General features: G+C 43.0%; 1 protein-coding gene across 1 annotated transcript in view; it reads left to right on the top strand.

Annotated features, from left to right (window-relative positions):
• The first annotated feature begins 237 nt into the window (after positions 1–237).
• The window catches only part of b3gat2 (beta-1,3-glucuronyltransferase 2 (glucuronosyltransferase S)), a 44,958-nt gene continuing 25,440 nt past the window's right edge, over positions 238–19,755 (top strand). The window contains exon 1 of the mRNA XM_068567810.1: positions 238–1,651. Within this exon, the coding sequence (XP_068423911.1) occupies positions 1,118–1,651 (534 nt within the window). The 5' untranslated portion in view covers positions 238–1,117. The remainder of the gene's footprint in view (positions 1,652–19,755) is intronic.

Genomic DNA, 19,755 nt, shown 5'->3' with positions numbered 1-19,755 from the left:
CGCACATCGGTGGGTTCGCACCGCCCGCTGCAGGGAGGACCGCTCCGGCTCGTTTTTCTCCCCTGGAAACACGCGCAGGAAGCACGGGCAGAACATGGGAATTTAACGGAGTGTGCTGGAGGAGGAGTAGGACGACGACGAAGAAGCGCTCAAGTCCCATCCGAGAGGAGAGAGGTGGAAGAAGTGGAGGAGGAGGGACTCCGGGGAAACGGTCCCGCCGGGACAGGGGGGACAGGGGGTGGGGAATGGGGGGACAGGGGCGCAGCGGAAGGTTTTTCGGTTTCACATAGTTTGAAATGGACTAAAGGTGTCTGTTTGTGTTGTTTGGTTGTGATGAAGGAGGGACGGGTTGGAGTTGCGGTCCGTCGGTCGGTGCCTCTCCGGTTGTAATGGAGTGAGAGGAAGAGAGAGCGCACGGGAACTTTCGCCCAGAAGAACCCGGACCCGTTTCTCCTTCAAGGAAAATGATGGGGGACCTGAAACAGATGAAATAGACCACACCGAACACATTTCTGACACATTGTTTTCATATTAGTGTCAAAGATCTTACATGCATGTCACATTGGGCGTTAATGGTACACTTTTGTAATTCATAATTGAATTAACATCAAATTATATTTTTTTAGATTTGTTTTAATATGTTTTTAATTAATATAACATATATTAGCTAAATATAATTGACTAACTGAGCAGATCATCATTATTTTTTGTATTCTTACTGTATATGTCACATCAGGTTTTTCGTGACATTTTTCCGGTCAAATTCACGATGTGTGTCGCAACGATTTATATCTGATTTATTTTATACCAGTTTGTGTTCACAGCAGGTTCAACACAATGAACGACATGCGATGTAAGCGTTAGAATTCTTTAATGACAACGTAAAACAAGCTTTTTTTATTTAGCTACTTCTGGCAGAAATGTCTGAAGCTGGCAGACATCTTTGAAATGGTATGATGGGAACACAAAATCACATGACCTGTCACATGACCCACCAAGACGTTCAGTAAGTGTCACTGAGGGACGTCAAGAGTTCAAATCAAGGATAAACTTTCCAGAAGGTTCAAAGGACGTGTGACCCCTGTGCCACCGTGGGCTCTTATGGGTTAACCTCGCCATGAAATCAGTGTTTTTCAGCCGCTTCTTCATCCTGCTGCCCTGGGCCCTCATAATCATCATCATGATTGAAATCGACAGTAAAAGGGCGATCCGGCCTCCGGTTGCCGGCCAGACCGGCAGGGCGCAGCGGGCGGCCCGGGCCGGCGCACCGGGGACGGGTGGCACCAAGAACCAGACCGCTCTGCCGGTTATCTACGCCATCACGCCGACTTACACCCGACCCGTGCAGAAAGCGGAGCTGACCCGTCTGGCGCACGCCTTCCGCCAGGTGCCCCGCTTCCACTGGATCGTGGTGGAGGACTCGGCGACGCGCACGGAGCTGGTGGCGCGCTTTTTGGCCCGGTGCGGCGTGCCGTACACGCACCTGCACGTGTTCACTCCCCGCAGGTTCAAGCGCACCGGGATGCCACGCGCCACCGAACAGAGGAACGTGGCCCTCACGTGGCTCCGGCAGCACCGGAGCAAGCGGGACGCCGGGGTGGTTTTCTTCGCGGACGATGACAACACCTACAGCCTGGAGCTGTTTGAGGAGGTAACCAGACACGTGATACCTTCTGCCGGTGTTATTGTCCATCATGTTCAGGTCTCAGCACTTCACTGACCAAGAGCTTCATGTGAGTAACAAGGCTCTGCATTCTGGTGGTGTTTTTTTTAATTCAACAGTCAAATATAGTTAGAGTTAGACTTGAGTAAATGGGCCCACAGCCCTGATGAATAGTCATCTCACCCTCCGGCCCAGGATCTTGTCCCAAAGATGTATTTATTGTTGCAATGTGTGATAATAGAGATGGGAGCTATATACATACATATGTAACAGAATGTAGTTTGAGAGTCTTCAAAAGGGTAAACGGCTCTATTTCCCCGGCCTCTGACTGTGTTAGTACCATGCTCTACCCATAATGCTGCTCAGGAAGGGCCACTGGTAAGCTATCCCCATATGGACTCATTTCAAAAGCATCCAAACATTAAAATTCAACGCTTTATGTTCATGGGGAGCCCACTGGAGACTTACAATACAACCCTTGGGACCTCCGTTTTTTCAGAATCGCTGGTTTCACCTGAGGGAGCGTTGTTACACCGATGTATTCTGGTAGTGGAAGCGGTGAAGCTGCATGGACACTTGGTTGAGTGAAGGGCCTAAATGAGTGTCAGAAAGAACAGAAGGGAGAAGGCTACCGACAGACAGAAGTAGAGAGGGGAGAGATGGAGGTGGAGGCTGTGCTGCTCCTCTGGGTGCTTTGATGCCAATTCTTTCAAATCCTTATCTCAGCACCATTGCTGTTCAGTTTTCTATTGATTGGCGTGCCAGGACAGAATTAATAAGGAGGATTGTCTGTGTGTGTGTGTGTGTGTGTGTGTGATTATTTTTTCTTGGCTCCAGCAGGCTGTGTGTGTGTGTGTGTATGTCTATACGAGGGTGAGATTGTCGAGGTTGATAGGAATACTGGCCTTTTTTATTATATATATTTATTTCTCTCTCTCTCTCTCTCTCTCTCTCTCTCTCTCTCTCTCTCTCTCTCTCTCTCTCTCTCTCTCTCTCTCTCTCTCTCTCTATATATATATATATATATATATATATATATATATATATACACAGATGTGTATATATTTACATATGTATAACGATATATACTGATGCAAACACATCGACAAGGTCTAGTCTTTAAATCTGAGTTGGCCAGATGATATGCCGGTATCCTCCTCGTATATCGATACCTCCGTGTAATTCAAGTCTTTGTCTGCCAGAGTGTTTCTGTTGGGTCACGTACATATACAGGTATCTGTTTTCACTCCACTGCGAATGGCCAGTTGTCCCTCTTATTACAGAGACACAGCCGTCCTCTGATACTCCGTGCCCTCGATGTCCAGATAATGAAGAAAGACGAGCAGCAGAAGCGACAAAACAATCCTCTCAGTCTGGTGGACGCAGAAACACAAAATAATGCTTCTCGGATTTCTGATTGCTCGCTCTGATTACTGCCATTCAAAGATAGCTGGCAGCCAGTCTGAAATTGCTTTGATTTGTTCCAATAATGAAATGTTCATGATTCAAATCATTTCATATAAATGAACACCTAATGATATAGTACAAACAGAGTACCTGACCAATTTACTGGCTCTTTGCAGGACACAAATGATATGTTTGAGTTGTAACATGTTGATTTGAAAAGCGTTTTTCTTAGAAAAGCAATTGCGTCTAAAATCTATTTGCTAAAATTGCAGGGTAAACCAAAGGCGCATCTACATCACGTGTGTTTGATGCACTTTATGTGAGCGCTGCAACTTTCGTTTTGTTTTGTTTTCGTTAGGTTTGTTTGGAAGAAGTCTAGAAGTCTGGTCCATCAGGAGAGACCATGTAAATATGAGGGTTCATTTTCGCTATTGATTGATCTGACTTTCTGTTAAAAAATATTTTGTTTTATTAAGAAAAAAATGGCCATCACGATACCCTAAAAACCAAAGTGAATCAATTAACACAATGTTCTGTTCTTTTATTACTTTATAAAAACTTAACTTGTTGGCTCTAAAGCGTAGGCGTCAAACTCGAGGCCCGTGGGCCGAATCTGGTCCTCTACGTCATTTTATTTGGTGCGCGACAGCTTGAAAGGCATACGATCATCTTGAAATGAAAGTCTATGCTGCTTTACAGCGTACAGTGATCATAGACGACATTTCCCACAATGCATTTCAATTTTGTAACCCACGAATAAACGGCGTCCTACCGGGAGAAAGCAATGTTTCCATATCGCCGTTTAACTAAAGACAAGTGATTGAATTGAAAAAGATCGACAAATAATCCCAAAATGTCCAAGACGAGAAAGATTGATGCAGAGGGAAGGCCATTTAAAGAAGATGGGAGAGTGAATCCATGTCTGTGCTTCAAGAAGACTACTTCATATTCATATTTACATTTGACTAAACAATAACCAAATGCAAAGACGGCTATTAAACAATATTTTAGGGAGTAGTTCATACAGTCAACCGGCCTTTTGAGGGCAACCATAATGCTGATGCGTGACACCCAGTTTGACACCCCTGATCTAAAGGGTTTGACACCCCTGATCTAAAGGGTTTGACACCCCTGATCTAAAGGGTTTGACACCCCTGATCTAAAGGGTTTGACACACCTGATCTAAAGGGTTTGACACACCTGATCTATAGGGTTTGACACACCTGATCTAAAGGGTTTGACACCCCTGATCTATAGGGTTTGACACCCCTGATCTATAGGGTTTGACACCCCTGATCTATAGGGTTTGACATCCCTGATCTATAGGGTTTGACACACCTGATCTATAGGGTTTGACACACCTGATCTAAAGGGTTTGACACACCTGATCTATAGGGTTTGACACACCTGATCTAAAGGGTTTGACACACCTGATCTATAGGGTTTGACACCCCTGATCTATAGGGTTTGACATCCCTGATCTATAGGGTTTGACACACCTGATCTATAGGGTTTGACACATCTGATCTATAGGGTTTGACACACCTGATCTATAGGGTTTGACACACCTGATCTAAAGGGTTTGACACACCTGATCTAAAGGGTTTGACACACCTGATCTATAGGGTTTGACACACCTGATCTATAGGGTTTGACACACCTGATCTGGAGGGTTTGACACACCTGATCTAAAGGGTTTGACACACCTGATCTAAAGGGTTTGACATCCCTGATCTAAAGGGTTTGACACACCTGATCGATAGGGTTTGACACACCTGATCTTTAGGGTTTGACACCCCTGATCTATAGGGTTTGACATCCCTGATCTATAGGGTTTGACACACCTGATCTATAGGGTTTGACACATCTGATCTATAGGGTTTGACACACCTGATCTATAGGGTTTGACACACCTGATCTAAAGGGTTTGACACACCTGATCTATAGGGTTTGACACACCTGATCTATAGGGTTTGACACCCCTGATCTAAAGGGTTTGACACACCTGATCTATAGGGTTTGACACACCTGATCTAAAGGGTTTGACACACCTAATCTAAAGGGTTTGACACACCTGATCTAAAGGGTTTGACATACCTGATCTAAAGGGTTTGACACACCTGATCTAAAGGGTTTGACACACCTGATCTAAAGGGTTTGAACACAGTCAGTCCGTCTGGGTTGGTGCTCAGTCCACTATGCTTCACCAAAGTTACAGACAAATCCAAGTCCAATCAAACAAGCTGCCGCAAAGTCCATTTTCTTTTGTCCAGGCTGAAAAAAAAAATCCATCTTTAATTAGGATACCACACTGACATTTGTCGCCCTTTCCCCCGGGTAGCGTTCCTGAATGCACCGCTTGGGCAGAGATCATCAGTATTGTGAGACCAGTGCGCTGTGCCCGAGTCTTCTCTGACCCGCAGTCTCAGTGTTCGATTCCATGCCGGCGGCTCAGCATAAAGAGCATCTGTTTGATTTGTTGATAGCACACTGTCCTCTCTCTGTCCTCCTGCCTATTTCATTACCCAGCTCCTCTGTGCAGGTAATGGCCTGTCGTAGAGAGATAATAGGCTGTCATACGGCAGTAATAACCGGCAGAAACTGTCTGCAGACTTTAGACTGATGGCAGTAACTGTGCTTAAAGTGGGTGGCAGCTCCATTTTAGAAACACATAGATCATTTCAAGAAGAAATATTACCGAGTTGATGGTTTTGCAGCTGAAATATTGTTTTACTGTTAACTCTTTGTAATGATTATTCTTAATTATCAATCCTTTTCTCAGGCTCAATACAGTAAGTGTACAGCAGGAGTTATAGGTCTGTACACTGGCAGCATCCTCATAGCATGACTACACAAAACCCTGCTCATTAATGATTACAACAAGTAATAACTCTTCCAACATACAGGTGAGTAATGTGCCGTATTAAGATACATTTGTAGTGTTTTATTCTATACATTATATGCTCGCAGGCTTGGTATTTAAATTTTTATTTCTGCAACATTATATGCAATAGTTTTATGGCTGTCTTGAAATATTCGATTTGAACTGCCTGTGTTAAACACTATACTTGGAAGTGAATGTATTAGTAACACAAAAATGTGTACAAACATCATTTTCTAAAGCTAGGGTAAACTACGGTCAAATTATGTTACTAATAATCCACGTAATGTGGAATCCACGTTGATTTAACAAAAGAAAAAAAGCACTTTGAATCAATATTTAAACACATTTTGTAATTCTAAACAGGTTGTTGACATGCCTGTTCGTACTTTGAAGAGTAATGTGTGTATTATCCATATAATCGTGAGGCAGGATTTGCAAGGCTGCCTCCAAGGAAGTCATGTGACGAATTATAAATTCACGAATGGAGAAGGTTGGGGTGCGTCAAACGTATAACCGAGGAGGTCGCAGTTTATGTTAATGTCCTGTTTGCTTTTGTTACATAACTTAAACCGAACTGCAAAAGTCACATTAAAAATGCATACATATTTTAACCCCCAAATAGTTTTGTTGCCTAAACAGGGACTGCATGCACGCTGGACTTTTTTGGGGGGAATAACTTTCCCCGAGATGTCTCAAAGTGTGTGTGTGTGTGTGTGTGTGTGTGTGTGTGTGTGTGTGTGTGTGTGTGTGTGTGTGTGTGTGTGTGTGTGTGTGTAATATGTTCTATTAGCTGCTGTAGAGCACAAGGCAAGGCACTTTGGATCTGTGGTTGCCCAGTTAACAAATGAGGAGCCCCCGTTGGGACAAAATCAGCCTCATTTCTGACTCTGGGTTGTTGATTACATAAAATTGTCGACACAAGCTGTTTTTCTCAGGAGTGGGCTACAAACTCCCAGAGAGTAATGAGCCCCCCCAACCCCAACATTCCTCCAAAAAAACAAAACATTGGTACGTAGCAAATGTTTAACAAGCCTTCCTGCATACCTTCTCTCAGGTGGAAAGGCGTTTAGCATGAAGAGCTAAAGGGTGTACTCTCTCTGCTGCCGCACAGTTTGGCATGGTTTTCTTTGCAAGCGGCACGTTCCGGCTGAGTCGCCTCCCAGCAGTCAATAGAGTGTCAGAAAATGCAAGACTGCTCATTTAATGCAGCCCGTGCAATTATACCCTGATTGCCCTTTCAACACACCCTGCTTCCTTTTGGCTTCCCAAAGTGATTTAGCATTTTTGCCCTTAAGGCGTCGTGAGCTGCCATCACTCGGGAGCTCCTTCACTTCAGACCACGTCGACATGCTGTTTATTCTCGATATCACCTCTAAATTGGAAAGTCCCTAAAGGTACTCATCGTTTCTTCAAAAGATGTATTCTCTTGAGGACAGTCGAGCATGTTAAACTGCCTCAATAACCATCATTTGACAGTAAAACCCAATTTATACATAGAATAATGGAATTGTAATGGTTGGAATTTCTTTAAGCCACAGTGAGTAAGGCCTCATCGATGATTTTGGGGATATTGAAGTAGAATATCTCCCAAAGCACAGTGGCAGGATTTTTCCTACGAGTGAAAAATTTACTACGGCAGTCCAGCCACAAAAATGGAGCTCTGTGATGGTCGATCATGCACACGCTTGCTTCAGTTAGAGGAAGGTAAAGTGGGGTGTAAATTTCTATGTGGAACTTAATTATTAGTTTTGGTTCATTACAGTGTGGCTCTTATTCTCGTAGTTTGGGGTATGACTGCTACCAGTAGCGGTAGCATAGCAAGACAGTTCGCTTCCTGTTTGTTTTTTTACATTCACAATTTTTGCCTTCGTTGCGCAGGGAGAGCTGAAGGGTTGGGCTGTAGCTGTTGCCAACTTAGCGGCTCTCTCTTCAGCATCAGCAACCTTCCCAGCATGTGACACGAGCTGCTTTCATTGCGAAAGAGTTGGCAACACTGGGCTCTGTTTTTAAGATGGATCATGCTTTTTAATCTAACATACCCTTGCAGGTTTCTCAATATTACCAACCCTTGCATTAAAGGAAGTCACGTGTGGCAAGAAATATGAGCAGTGATTCACTCCCAGTCACTTCATGCATCTTGGGAGGATCTGATAGCAATTCAATCTCAAAAAAGCTACGTGTGAAAGCATCCGAGACCGGAGGACATAGAGAAGATTTGAGACACATTCTAACCAGATGTTGATAAGGTGTAAATGTATTTGTATTATGCTATTAGCAGTGTGTGGTCACGTCCACTCACCGCCTGATTTCCATACGACGTCCACGGTCTGTCTCCTCTGTGATAACAGCAGCTCCAGTCTGAAATCAGCTGTTTGTTCTCCGCTTCATTAAAGCAACAAGGCACTTACCAAACCCCTTCAGGTACATTACCGCCTTCTTCTCGACTGGAGGAGGTCCGACCTTGATTTACATGTAGCCCAGAAAAACACAGACTGCAATCAGATTTGTCATCCGGCCAACTATGTGGATGAAAATGAAAGTATCTTAAATCTCAAGAGGATCCTCGTGAAATTAGTACAAATGAGGCCTTCGACAGATTTTAAAATAAACCCTCAGATGAGCAAAGTTAAGATCAACTGTATGTTTGTGCAATAGACATTTAATGAAGCAATACACTTTTAAAAGTCATTGGAATTATTCTATTTCTCTTTTGGAATAACCAAATACATTGCAGGTCACTCTGATCTCTGTTGCTTTACTCCAAACATTTCTCATCAATTTCTCAATCTCTCAACAATATATATATATATATATATATATATATATATATATATATATATATATATATATATATATATATATATATATATATATATTATAATAATAATGCTTATATTTTATACAGCGCTTTTCAAAATGCTCACAGACACTTAAAAGACGCTTCTATCATTATTAATGTATAAACATACAGAGTATACTTTATGTATATATATATATATCATTATTAATGTATATATATATATGTATATATATATATATATATATATATATATATATATATATATACATATATATACATATATATATAACAGAGTATACTTTATATTTACAATATTAGCGTACCTTGCATAACTGCATGAACCCTTACGAACAAAATGCAATTCTGTACGTTTTTGGTCATTATATTTTACTCTGATGACTTGCTCAGGCAGACTTCCAAATGGTCATCAGTCATGGTGGAACGGTGTTTGGACTTAATATTTTTCATAATATTATTATACAGTTGGGCTTCTCCACATGTTTAATCTAAAGACATATTTTGTGTGGTTGATAATGCAACATCTTATTTATGTAACATACATCAAAACCAGTAGTAATGTATTTTACAGGCAGACAAAAAAAGAACAAAGGATCCAGCTACACACACGTTTCCCCATAAAAATATATTTATAATCACGTATGAATAAATCCAATGTGATCTGTAAACTACAAGAAGCCTAAAGTTTGAAACTAACAGGAAGTTGTTTTTTTCTGTGACTTCTTTTGAGTACTTTGAAATCATCTGAAAACTATCGGACTTGACTGCAGTTTTTAGACTCCGCCCCCTGCTGCTGCCACCTGCTCTCATCTGAATTCCAGTCGAGGCGCAGCTCGTTCTAACGAGCCTATTAATTAGCACACCGGGAGCTGCGTTTTGTCCATGAAGTTTTTGAAAGACCAAAAAAAAAATCACATTTTGGCACGTAATGTACCTGCACTATCTTCGTTGTATTAGGCACTCCTGGTCTAGCCATAGGTGTCAAAGTCAAGTAAACAGGTGTGCCCCGGACCACATAAAAGTTTGTGAGCAGGTGTGCCCCAGACCACATACAAGTATGTGATCAGGTGTGCCCCAGACCACATGAAGGTATGTGAGCAGGTGTACCCCAGACTACATGAAGGTATGTGAGCAGGTGTACCCCAGACCACATAAAGGTATGTGAGCAGGTGTACCCCAGACCACATGAAGGTATGTGAGCAGGTGTACCCCAGACCACATGAAGGTATGTGAGCAGGTGTACCCTAGACCACATGAAGGTATGTGAGCAGGTGTACCCTAGACCACATGAAGGTATGTGAGCAGGTGTACCCTAGACCACATGAAGGTATGTGAGCAGGTGTACCCTCAGACCACATGAAGGTATGTGAGCAGGTGTACCCTAGACCACATAAAGGTATGTGAGCAGGTGTGCACCAGGCCACATAAAGGTATGTAAGCAGGTGTGCACCAGACCACATAAAGGTAAGCTAACATATGTTAGGGAGTAGTTTATACAGTGTTACAGTTACATTCGGCCTATTGAGGGCAACCATAATGCTGATGTGACCCAGGGTGAAAATTGTTTGACCTCCATGCTCTACGCCAAGCGACAACCTCCCATTCTGAAAAGTGAAACCAATGTGAAAGTGCCCTCAACTTGCATTCTCTCTAATGGCCAGCAGGGGCCACTATTCTTGTGTATGAGAAAAACTCTACTCCTCACTGGATTTGATTTTTCAAGTGTGACTCAAGGATACCTTTCTCGAATGGTGCCATCCTGGTCTAGTGGTGTACATTAAACAATACACATTGTAAACCTGAGTTAGTTTCAAGCCAGTTCAAAGTCTTCTTCAATACAGCATGTAGTTAATTTAGTAAGTTATTCTCTATTTAGAATCAAATAAACCATAAAGGGTATGCTTTAATGCTTTATGGGTTACCTTGTGATTGACTGTTTGCTGCCGCTGGGTGACGTTATAACAACTACGTCCACTTCTGATACACAGTCTATGCAATATGATGGTCTGACTGCTCATGTTCCTGGTTTTAGATCTCACCAATTACTTACAGCCCAAGCTACAAAATAAGACCCGAGTTATCCTTTAAAACTACTCTTGAAACTCCTTTGTAGAGATGTAGAGATGATTGATGGAATAGCAAAAGTCTATATTGACCATTACATTATTTTGGCTCCAACTGTGTCCGTCTCGCGTTCACTTTTAAAAGGAGCAAACCCATTAAAAATGGCTAAGTAACAAGCAATCAGTAAATTTAAGCAGCGCTTCCAGATCCTCTTCTTTCCTGAAAAGCTGACTCTGGGGATGGAGGCTTTTTCAGCTGACGGCAGCATGGCAGAGCTGTTTGATTCAGCCGCAGCAGCCTGACAGCCAGGCAACACTTTTCGTCAGACCTTTTTTGAATAATTGAAGTCCCCTGGCCCTGAGAGCTCAACAGCAGTCACGGCAACTATATTAGGGAGCAGGTACTTAGGCAAATGCCCCGCACTCGAGTGTGACTCAGGGACAACTTTCTCGAATGGTGCCATCCTAGGTCTAATGGTGTAGATGTATTATTATTATTATTAGTTCTGATATGGTGCTTCACATTGTTAATTATAGAAACTTGGCTGTTCTAAAATCCAACAAGACATATTTTACATATTTTAATCAGAACGATGAGAATCTTGAACACTATGTTTTCATTTCTTTGACAGATTTATTGGGTTCAAATTTTCCTCTCTAATATCGGCATATTCTTTTCAGTTATTCGTCTTTGGTTCAAAGACACACATGCAAACATTAAGTATATGTTTGATTAAGTGTCCAAGTGGCAGACTCCAGGCCTGCAGAGAATCATGGGGTGATTGGAGGGAGGGGGATAAAGGAACCAGAGCAAAATGGGAAATTCAATTTCCTCAAACCCCTATGAGCAATTATCATAATTACATACAGTAGTGGGCGAAGTGAGGTTTGGGGGGTGGGAGGGTGTGGGGCACGTGGGGGTTGTAATGTCAGGAAAGCAAAGCAGAAGGGAAACGAACCACGCTAAGAGAAATTGTCCATGGTGGGGTCGTCAGGGGGATAAGAAGGGGAGACAGGAAGGTCACGGAAAGGTGCAAGGCGTTTAAGGGCTAGTGTGAATGTAAAAAGGCATTATGCATCGGCTCTCTGCGTATTTCCTGCCCTTTTTCCCCCCCTGAATTAGCAGTTTGAATACACACTCTATACTTTCTACTCTCTTATCAAATCGCCATTTTGCCCCCTTTAGCCACTTATCATAGTGAAATGAAAGAAGTCTCTGTCTGTCTCTCTGTCTGTCCTTCAATTATCTCGACAACTATTCAATTTCCTCAAACCCTTATGAGCAATTAGGTGTGTCCTCAGTGTGTGACTGAGGGCCTAAGGAAGTGCAGTGTCCCATGAGAGCTCTACAGCACCACTGGACACACTTCTTAGTAGCACATTTCATACAACGTGGGAAGTTTATTGAGAGAGAAACCCAAATTCACTGACCGCCTGGAGATCTTAGGGGGCGGCTTTGGCGCAACGGTGGAGCAGGTCGTCTTCCAGTCGGAAGATCGTCCAACCCGAATGTCTTCATTCTCCTTGGGCAAGACACTGAACCCCAACTTGCCATCGGTGTATGAATGGGCGTGAAAAGAAGCAATACAAATGCATCCCACTACCATATTTATTAGTCATTTTCTGGACAACCGTTCACCTGATCGACTTCACACTAAACAGAGCGGTGTGGAGTGTGAAGTTGTTTGGATGAACGGCTCTCAAGGCCAAGCAGAGCCATCAGAGCCCCATTACGAACAAGCCTCTGTACTAGTTTGTTAGAAAATAATCTAATATTTATTGGACCTTCTCAGTTAAAATTAAATCGACATGTTTTAGTTAATCGGCGCTTATGAAGGGTTTACCAACCCGGGTTCGTCAAACTGTGTTCTTAGTTTTCCCAACTTAAAACTTACAGCAGGTAGGTTCTGTCATACTTTTTAAAGAGTATTTTTCCGCAAATAACTGATGAGATCAAGTATGGAGTATTTGTTGTCATGGCATTGATTATGGATTTCGCAATGGTGGTTTGTGTTGGTGAATTGATCGACTATTTGAACTGATTGATGATTGTCCGTGATCCAGAATTTAGATATGCCACATCGGAAGGAGCTGTACATTTTGGAATATATGCTTAATTTCTTTCCCTCCAGAGGAGCTGAACAAGAGTTGTCTCGTGTGCGATATGAAAATGATTTAGAATTTTCATAGTTTCAGTGTTTTTTCTTCTTCATTATAATGGTGAAATGGTTTCAGAGGAAAACTCACCTTGGCTCTGTCATTATTGGCGCAATCACATCTCTGCTGAGATCAGACAACCCACTCACAACCTCTTAAAGTAATTTGTGACTATTCCACGCCGTACTTTGTGACTGGTTTGAATGTCAAATTGTTTGTTTGGCATGGTTATCTTTATGTGACGTGGTTTGAGGTACATTCTACCTTTTAGTGTACTACATGTGCGTTAACACACCTGAAGTAGTGGAACATATTGCATTCAGCTTTGCGAACACATAGATCGTCTGTGAACTCCGGGATGTTACGTTCAGGTGCTATTTTATTGTGTATACCAAGGCACAACCAACAGTCTGATACAACTGTTGGTAAATCCTGACTTCAATAAGATTATGCTGTTCATTTTGTTCAAAAACTACATCTCTAAAGCCGTCTTTACACAATGTATCTACCTTAGCTAGATGACTAGAAGAAGTCAAGCTAGAATTTTACAACTTACTTGTTGAAACTATTTCCAGTTTGTCAATCCACGCTGTACTCGTCACAACGTCTACGGCTGTTGTTGTATGCCAAGAAATAGTTCCACCCTATAGTCCCATTCATATATATATATATATATATATATATATATATATATATATATATATATATATATATATATATGTTGCCGTGGAGCTAGCTGTTTCCCCTGCTGTTATTTCTTAATGCTACGCTAAGCTAACGTGTCTTGACTCCAACTGCGTAATTCATAGCAAACATGCGATTCATATTCTTCTTTTCATGTTAATCCTGGCTAGAGAATCGGGCTATGACAACTTATTTGAAAGAAGTGGCTGCGCCCGGTCAAAGTGACACCCTCGCCTTAAAGTATGGGTGTATTTTATAGAGAAACCTAACAATGTGGCCTTCTGTAACGTCTGCAAATTGTGAATGGCTTATCCCAGTAGCACGACAACAACCACAAAAGCGCACTTTCAAGACGACAGCAGCAACAAGACAGCATTGTGTCGCAATTCCTTTTTGTCCTCACCACAGCTGATGTATAGAGATGAGCCCTGCGGGGAACGTCTTTCTGTTCGTCGTCGTCACTTCAAAATAATTTTCTAACTGTTTCCTCATTGCGCCAAGTTAAAGGTAACACCATGACGGAGCGTTGCACATTGCATCTGCTAACGTTGATATTGTATTTTCTGCTGACTTCAACAGGCGTGTCTGACTGAGAAGCAGTAAATCTTTACAGTTACTGACCTTGCCTTACTCCGATGCAAAAATCCATTAGATTATCATAACTGCATAACGAAATCCATGTAATCGCCAATTTAAGGTTGTAAGTCGAGTACTTTGGTTCAGGGAAAGAAGTCTGTGACATGCAGTGATTAATAAAAGCCCGTAATGTATAGAATAATCTATAAGTGAGTCATTAAATAGACAAATCAAATAAATAGCTGCTAGATGAATCCCTAAAAGAAAGCAAATAAATGCACTTCCCACATTGTTAAACGATTCTTTTGGATGCAGCATAGTACAAGCAGTTCAAGGAGGGGAAGAGTGACGTCTGACTGGAAATAAACCAGTAATAAGCCTGAATCTTTGCTTTGTGACCTCGGCTTACGACACCGCTGCAGTTCAGGAATATGTTGCTTTGTGCACAAAACGACATTGTTGTACAGAATGAATGTACAATGTATAAACAAATCCACAGCTCATTCTCCTGTTGGAAAGAAAGGCTGTGACGTGACACCTGCAGGTTTATGCATGCACGCACACACACACACACACACACGCACACACACGCACACTCATCTCTTTAATTTTTCCCCACCATAAACCCATAAAGCATTCAACCCGTGCACACATCATGCTCTATTGCATCACAGTTTCATAGCCCATCCTGGCCTCTGTAATTCAATTCATTCATTCTCTCCCAGCTCATTTCTTCCCTCCCTTCCTCCGATTGCCTCCGCCATGCATTTTAATAACACACAGATAAAAATACGCTTGATTAAAATCACACCCGGTCCAGCCACCCGAAACACTCGCGCCAACAACACAATGACGGCTCTTTCTCCGGGGCAGGAGGCAGGAAACGAGAACATCCATAATGGATTTGGATACACTCCATCATTAAGAGTCTCTTTGTGTGTACACACACGACTCTCCCCTCACCTATTTGTTTGCGGGGGGGGGGGGGGGAAGTCAGAGTTGATTACTCGGCCGCGGCCCCGGCACTCTCAGACAGCGGTGCATTTTTCACCCCCGGCCTTTCTTTTTGTTTACTTGTAAATAGCACACGTTTACTCACTGAGCTGCCGGCGCTGTAATTTGTCAGGACTCTCGCTGCCACAAAGCTGCTGCAGAAATTCTTTTGCAAGACGAATTCAAGATGAATTATTTGTTATCTCGGTGCGGCGTCCGCCCTCCGGTGAAGATATCCATACTGATGATGAGACGGGAGCATTTTTTGTAGCGCCTCCGCCGGTGGCTTCCACTGTACACACCCAACGGATGCACAGTTGGAACAAAAGGGCGATATGCACTCTTGCAACTACAACTGCGGCTGGCCACGCAGTCGCATTGACGGACTCGTTTTGGTTTATGGTTCCCGCCTTTTCCATACGCCAGAACAGCAGGTGGCGCAACGACCGTTTAAGAGTCGACCTGCACACCGACGTTCACCAATATCTCCCTCCAGGAATTCACCGCCATCTGCGTGTCCTTACACTCCGTCAGACGGGTTTTATAAATGCTCATATTTGTGGACCTCTTCAGCCAAACGTTCTTCACCGGGATCCATTGTTTGTGTTTCTGCTGTGGCTTTTAAAAACAGCGGTATTATGCTATGAAACCGGAAAGGTGAGACTGAAAAAGGACGTGGTTAGCAGACCAATCGCAGCCCTGCGAACGGCTTGTGTAGCTTTGACGGATAGTCAGACATTTTGGGCGATGCACGCAAGATGGCTGATGGGACGACGCAAGGGGCCCATGCGGGTCTCGCGTGCTTGCATCGCTGCGTAAAACCCGAGTATAAAGGACGCTAAAGGCCTCACAGGTTCACGTGTGAAGCAAAGTGGATGAGGGCGGAGAGCTCCTCTCAGCTGGGGATGGGAAAGAGTTCAATATGGTCAATATCTTCTTCCAATGGAGTCATATGGTCATTAAATCCACATATTGTGATACACAACTTTCAACACGTTAAACCTGAAAATGTTTTGTGTATAACATGCCAATAGAAAGTAGCAGGTATGGAACTAGGTTATGACTTCAAATAATACCAAATTGAGACTTGACACACAGCGCTGAAGAGCCTGCTGCTGCTGGGAGAGGACTCCATCACACCGAATGCTGCAGTCACGTATGAGATCCCCAGTCAGTGCTTAACATGTGAAACTCTATTGATCTCCAATAAGGAAAGGTGCTTTGCACCAGCAAACCAATGGACTAAGACTGTTATCCTTTGATTTACACGCAGTAGATGCTCCACAGACGGTTGAAAAAGGGGGCCGAATGTGGGGACTCGGAGAATGTTTCGCCCCCGCAGAGAGAGAGATGTGTTCTTGTGGACCAGGAAAAGAAAATAATCCCCAGAAAATCCCACTGTGTGATTTCACACACAGCCATTACTATTTCTCCTTCTTCAATTCGGCCCCTGTGGGGAAGCTGCAGAGTTTGCTTTTGATGACAAACTTGATCGCAGGCTGAGCTCCTTGTTTTCTTAGAGCAATGTCTGCGCTCTCAGATGTGGACTGGATTACTGTGGACCTTGATCTTCACACGCCCTTGACACAGAGATCAGGTTCAGCAGCAGGCTGTCGCATTTACTATTCTTCCAGAGAGGTTATTTTTGGCATCGATCACTACTATTTATTTTAAAAGTATCGACTATATGTTCATGAAAATGTTGTATTCTTTGTTCGCATTCTTGCTTTTGAACCCGTTCTTTATTCAACTATATATTTATGTTGCTATTTGCTGTGATGAACACTCTGTATTGATTTCATCGAGCTACATCCCGGCCTAAAAAGATGAGTTTGTGCTCAACTTCCAGTGAAAAATAAGCAGTAAAACTCACACACACTTTTGGCAAAATAGAAGCCTCTCTGTGCAGAGCATTGCATTTGAGGTTTCATCGATTTTGCTTTCTTTGACTCAGATTTGTTGCAGTGTCTGAAACTCTGCTGCTCAAATTCTGTAAACCTAAATAGGTCTTCAATACATGTTTTTTTTATTTTTTATGTTCTCAACAATGAGAACTGAAAGTATAAGTAGCTGTTCTGAAATTGGGTTTTTGCAGGTAAAAAAAAGAAAGACCCGTGAGATGATAGTAAAATCGATGGATAAAAGACTGAGCCCCTGGTTTACTGATTTGGCAGTAAAGGAAACCTGGGCAGCAGCCAGCAACAGAAGAACCAACTCACCAGTTAGCGTTTAGGGATGAATGCACAGCTGCAGTCAGAGCTGCCAAGTCAGGATACTACTCGCTCTTCCTCAGCAGTCTCTTCCCAGAGCAGCTTCGCTCTGGAGGACAAGTCCAATAAATCTTCAGCTCCCTGAAAGAAACCTGTTCATCATTAATTCAGAATCTCCTGTGATCAGCTTTGGACCGATTATGGAGCCGCTGCTGGCCTTTTAGTCCGAGGGTGATTATCCACCATCGGCTCTTTGTTTAACCTTTGCTGGCGATGGATTCACCGGAACTACAAGTCTGTGATGTTGTTGTCTCCAAGACAAGCGTCGCGAAGCATAACATTCTTTCCAAAGCTGTCAAAAAGGTTCCAGAATAGTGTTAATATACTATAACATGTATTTATGTTACAGGTATTGGTTCAGTGAATGAAGTGGGTTGTGTTTTTTTACCACCAATTTCTGCAAAATTGGAAACAATTTTAATAATGTAGACACAACGGGTGTTCAAATTCAAGTTGCTAACCCGAAAGTCCAAGTGTAACTGAAGTTCGAGCTCCTGTTGGATCCTGTAGGATCAGGAGGAGGTCGAGGGAGAGATTAAAGGGAAACTTTGACGGTTTTCAAACTGCAGCGCACGCAGTAAATGCAGATGGATGGCTCCCAGGCCTCCCACCAGCGCCCAAGCAAACTGAATTATTTGTCCCATCAGCTAGCTGAGAGGATGATGGGAGGATGTTTGGATTTACAATTTCCGATTTTAAGAGAACCAGCCCTCCAGCTATCCAAGTGGAGAAACAAAGGCCACCCTGATGAAGGGTTGTGCCGTTTTGTGAGAAAAACCCCCCCAAAAAATGCAACGATGCTGGCCGGGGTTGATTACTGAACTCAACAAGGGATGATGCCGTTTTTTACCGTGTGGCTGAGTCCATTAAATAACCCGTGGCAAAACGAAACTATCCTTTAATGCAATGCAACACACTCCTCTTAACTTAAAATTGGTGCTTAATGCAAAAATAAAAGCGCGGTCGTGCTCGTTGAAGCGACTTTCCTCTGCTGCCTCCACTTTTACATTCAGCTCCTCGGTTCATTACTGGAGATAATTGCAACACTCATTACTGCATGCAGATATAACAACCATTTGTATTCATTTAGTCTAAAAAGCTCTGATTTACAGGCTGCTCCTACTGGTAATATTGGGGCTTGTGGAGTAATTTGCAAATTCCTGTAAAAATCGGATTTAAACTTTAGACTATTCTCACTAATGGCATCCATACCTGCCTGTAACTGCTTTTCAAGCAGCCCCTGCATTATTTTACATCTTTGATTCATTTCTCATTGTACCCGCCAACAGGGCATTGCTGTGTAACCGCATGTATGCTCACCCAACCTAAATAAAGGCATAACTAGAAGTTTGTGTCGCAAAATGTTTCCCGTGCCAGAAGGAAACCTGCAGATGGCGGCAGCAAAAAAAAAAGAGAAAAAAAAACAGCATGTGCCGAAGCAGTTCGTCGCCAAGCAGAACGACGTACCATCTGTTGAAGCGCTGTCACCCCACCGCTTTGTTTGGCTCCCAGCAAACATCCTGACATTGAGTTGTTGATGACACGGCTGCACGGGGACAGTAAAAATTGAGGGAGCTTCTCGTCGTGCGAGACTTTCATCAGGACCTAATACCCGATCAAACTTGTGAACAAAGCTGGTTTAATATAATGTTGTCAAAGGGTTGAGCTTGATTGAACCGACGCTGAACTCGGACCACCTCGTTGTCGCTGTCTGTCTGTTGCTCACTGTGTACGCAAAGATTCATCTTATTGGGAGTTTCATCATCCGAGTTTCTCATCAGATCTGGAGGGCGTGATTTTGAGACAAACGACACTACCGTTGATCGACGGACTTACGTTACACACTTACAGTGACGCAGCCTGGCCAGTTATAATGGACAAATGGAAGCTATGAACACAGCATGAGGGTCGGCAGTAAAATGTGCTGTCTCGGCCTGTCGTCTTGAATGCAGTCTGGAGACGCGCAGCAGGCACTCGGCCGAGACAGATGCCATTTTAACAATGGATTATTGACTTCTCGCTCCTTCAGTCAGGCATCGGCGTGAACCCCTCCTGCATCTGTTCGGGCGAATTAACAAGTCGTCGGCTCTGATTTTCAGACTCGCAAAACTGCAGCGAATGTGAAAACGATTCGTTCTGAACCGCCGAAACCAGTTTTTGAATCAATTTGAACTTGATTGAAGCTGCGCTGATCTATTTCTTTGTAAATAAAAACAAAACAACATGTGCTGTGTGAAAGG

The sequence above is a fragment of the Clinocottus analis genome, unplaced genomic scaffold, assembly GCF_023055335.1.
Source record: "Clinocottus analis isolate CAN_PGR_092001 unplaced genomic scaffold, fCliAna1.0.p SCAF_8, whole genome shotgun sequence".
Taxonomy (NCBI): Eukaryota; Metazoa; Chordata; class Actinopteri; order Perciformes; family Cottidae; genus Clinocottus; species Clinocottus analis.
Note: the sequence above shows the minus strand (reverse complement) of the source record. Positions and strands in the feature narration are given on the sequence as shown.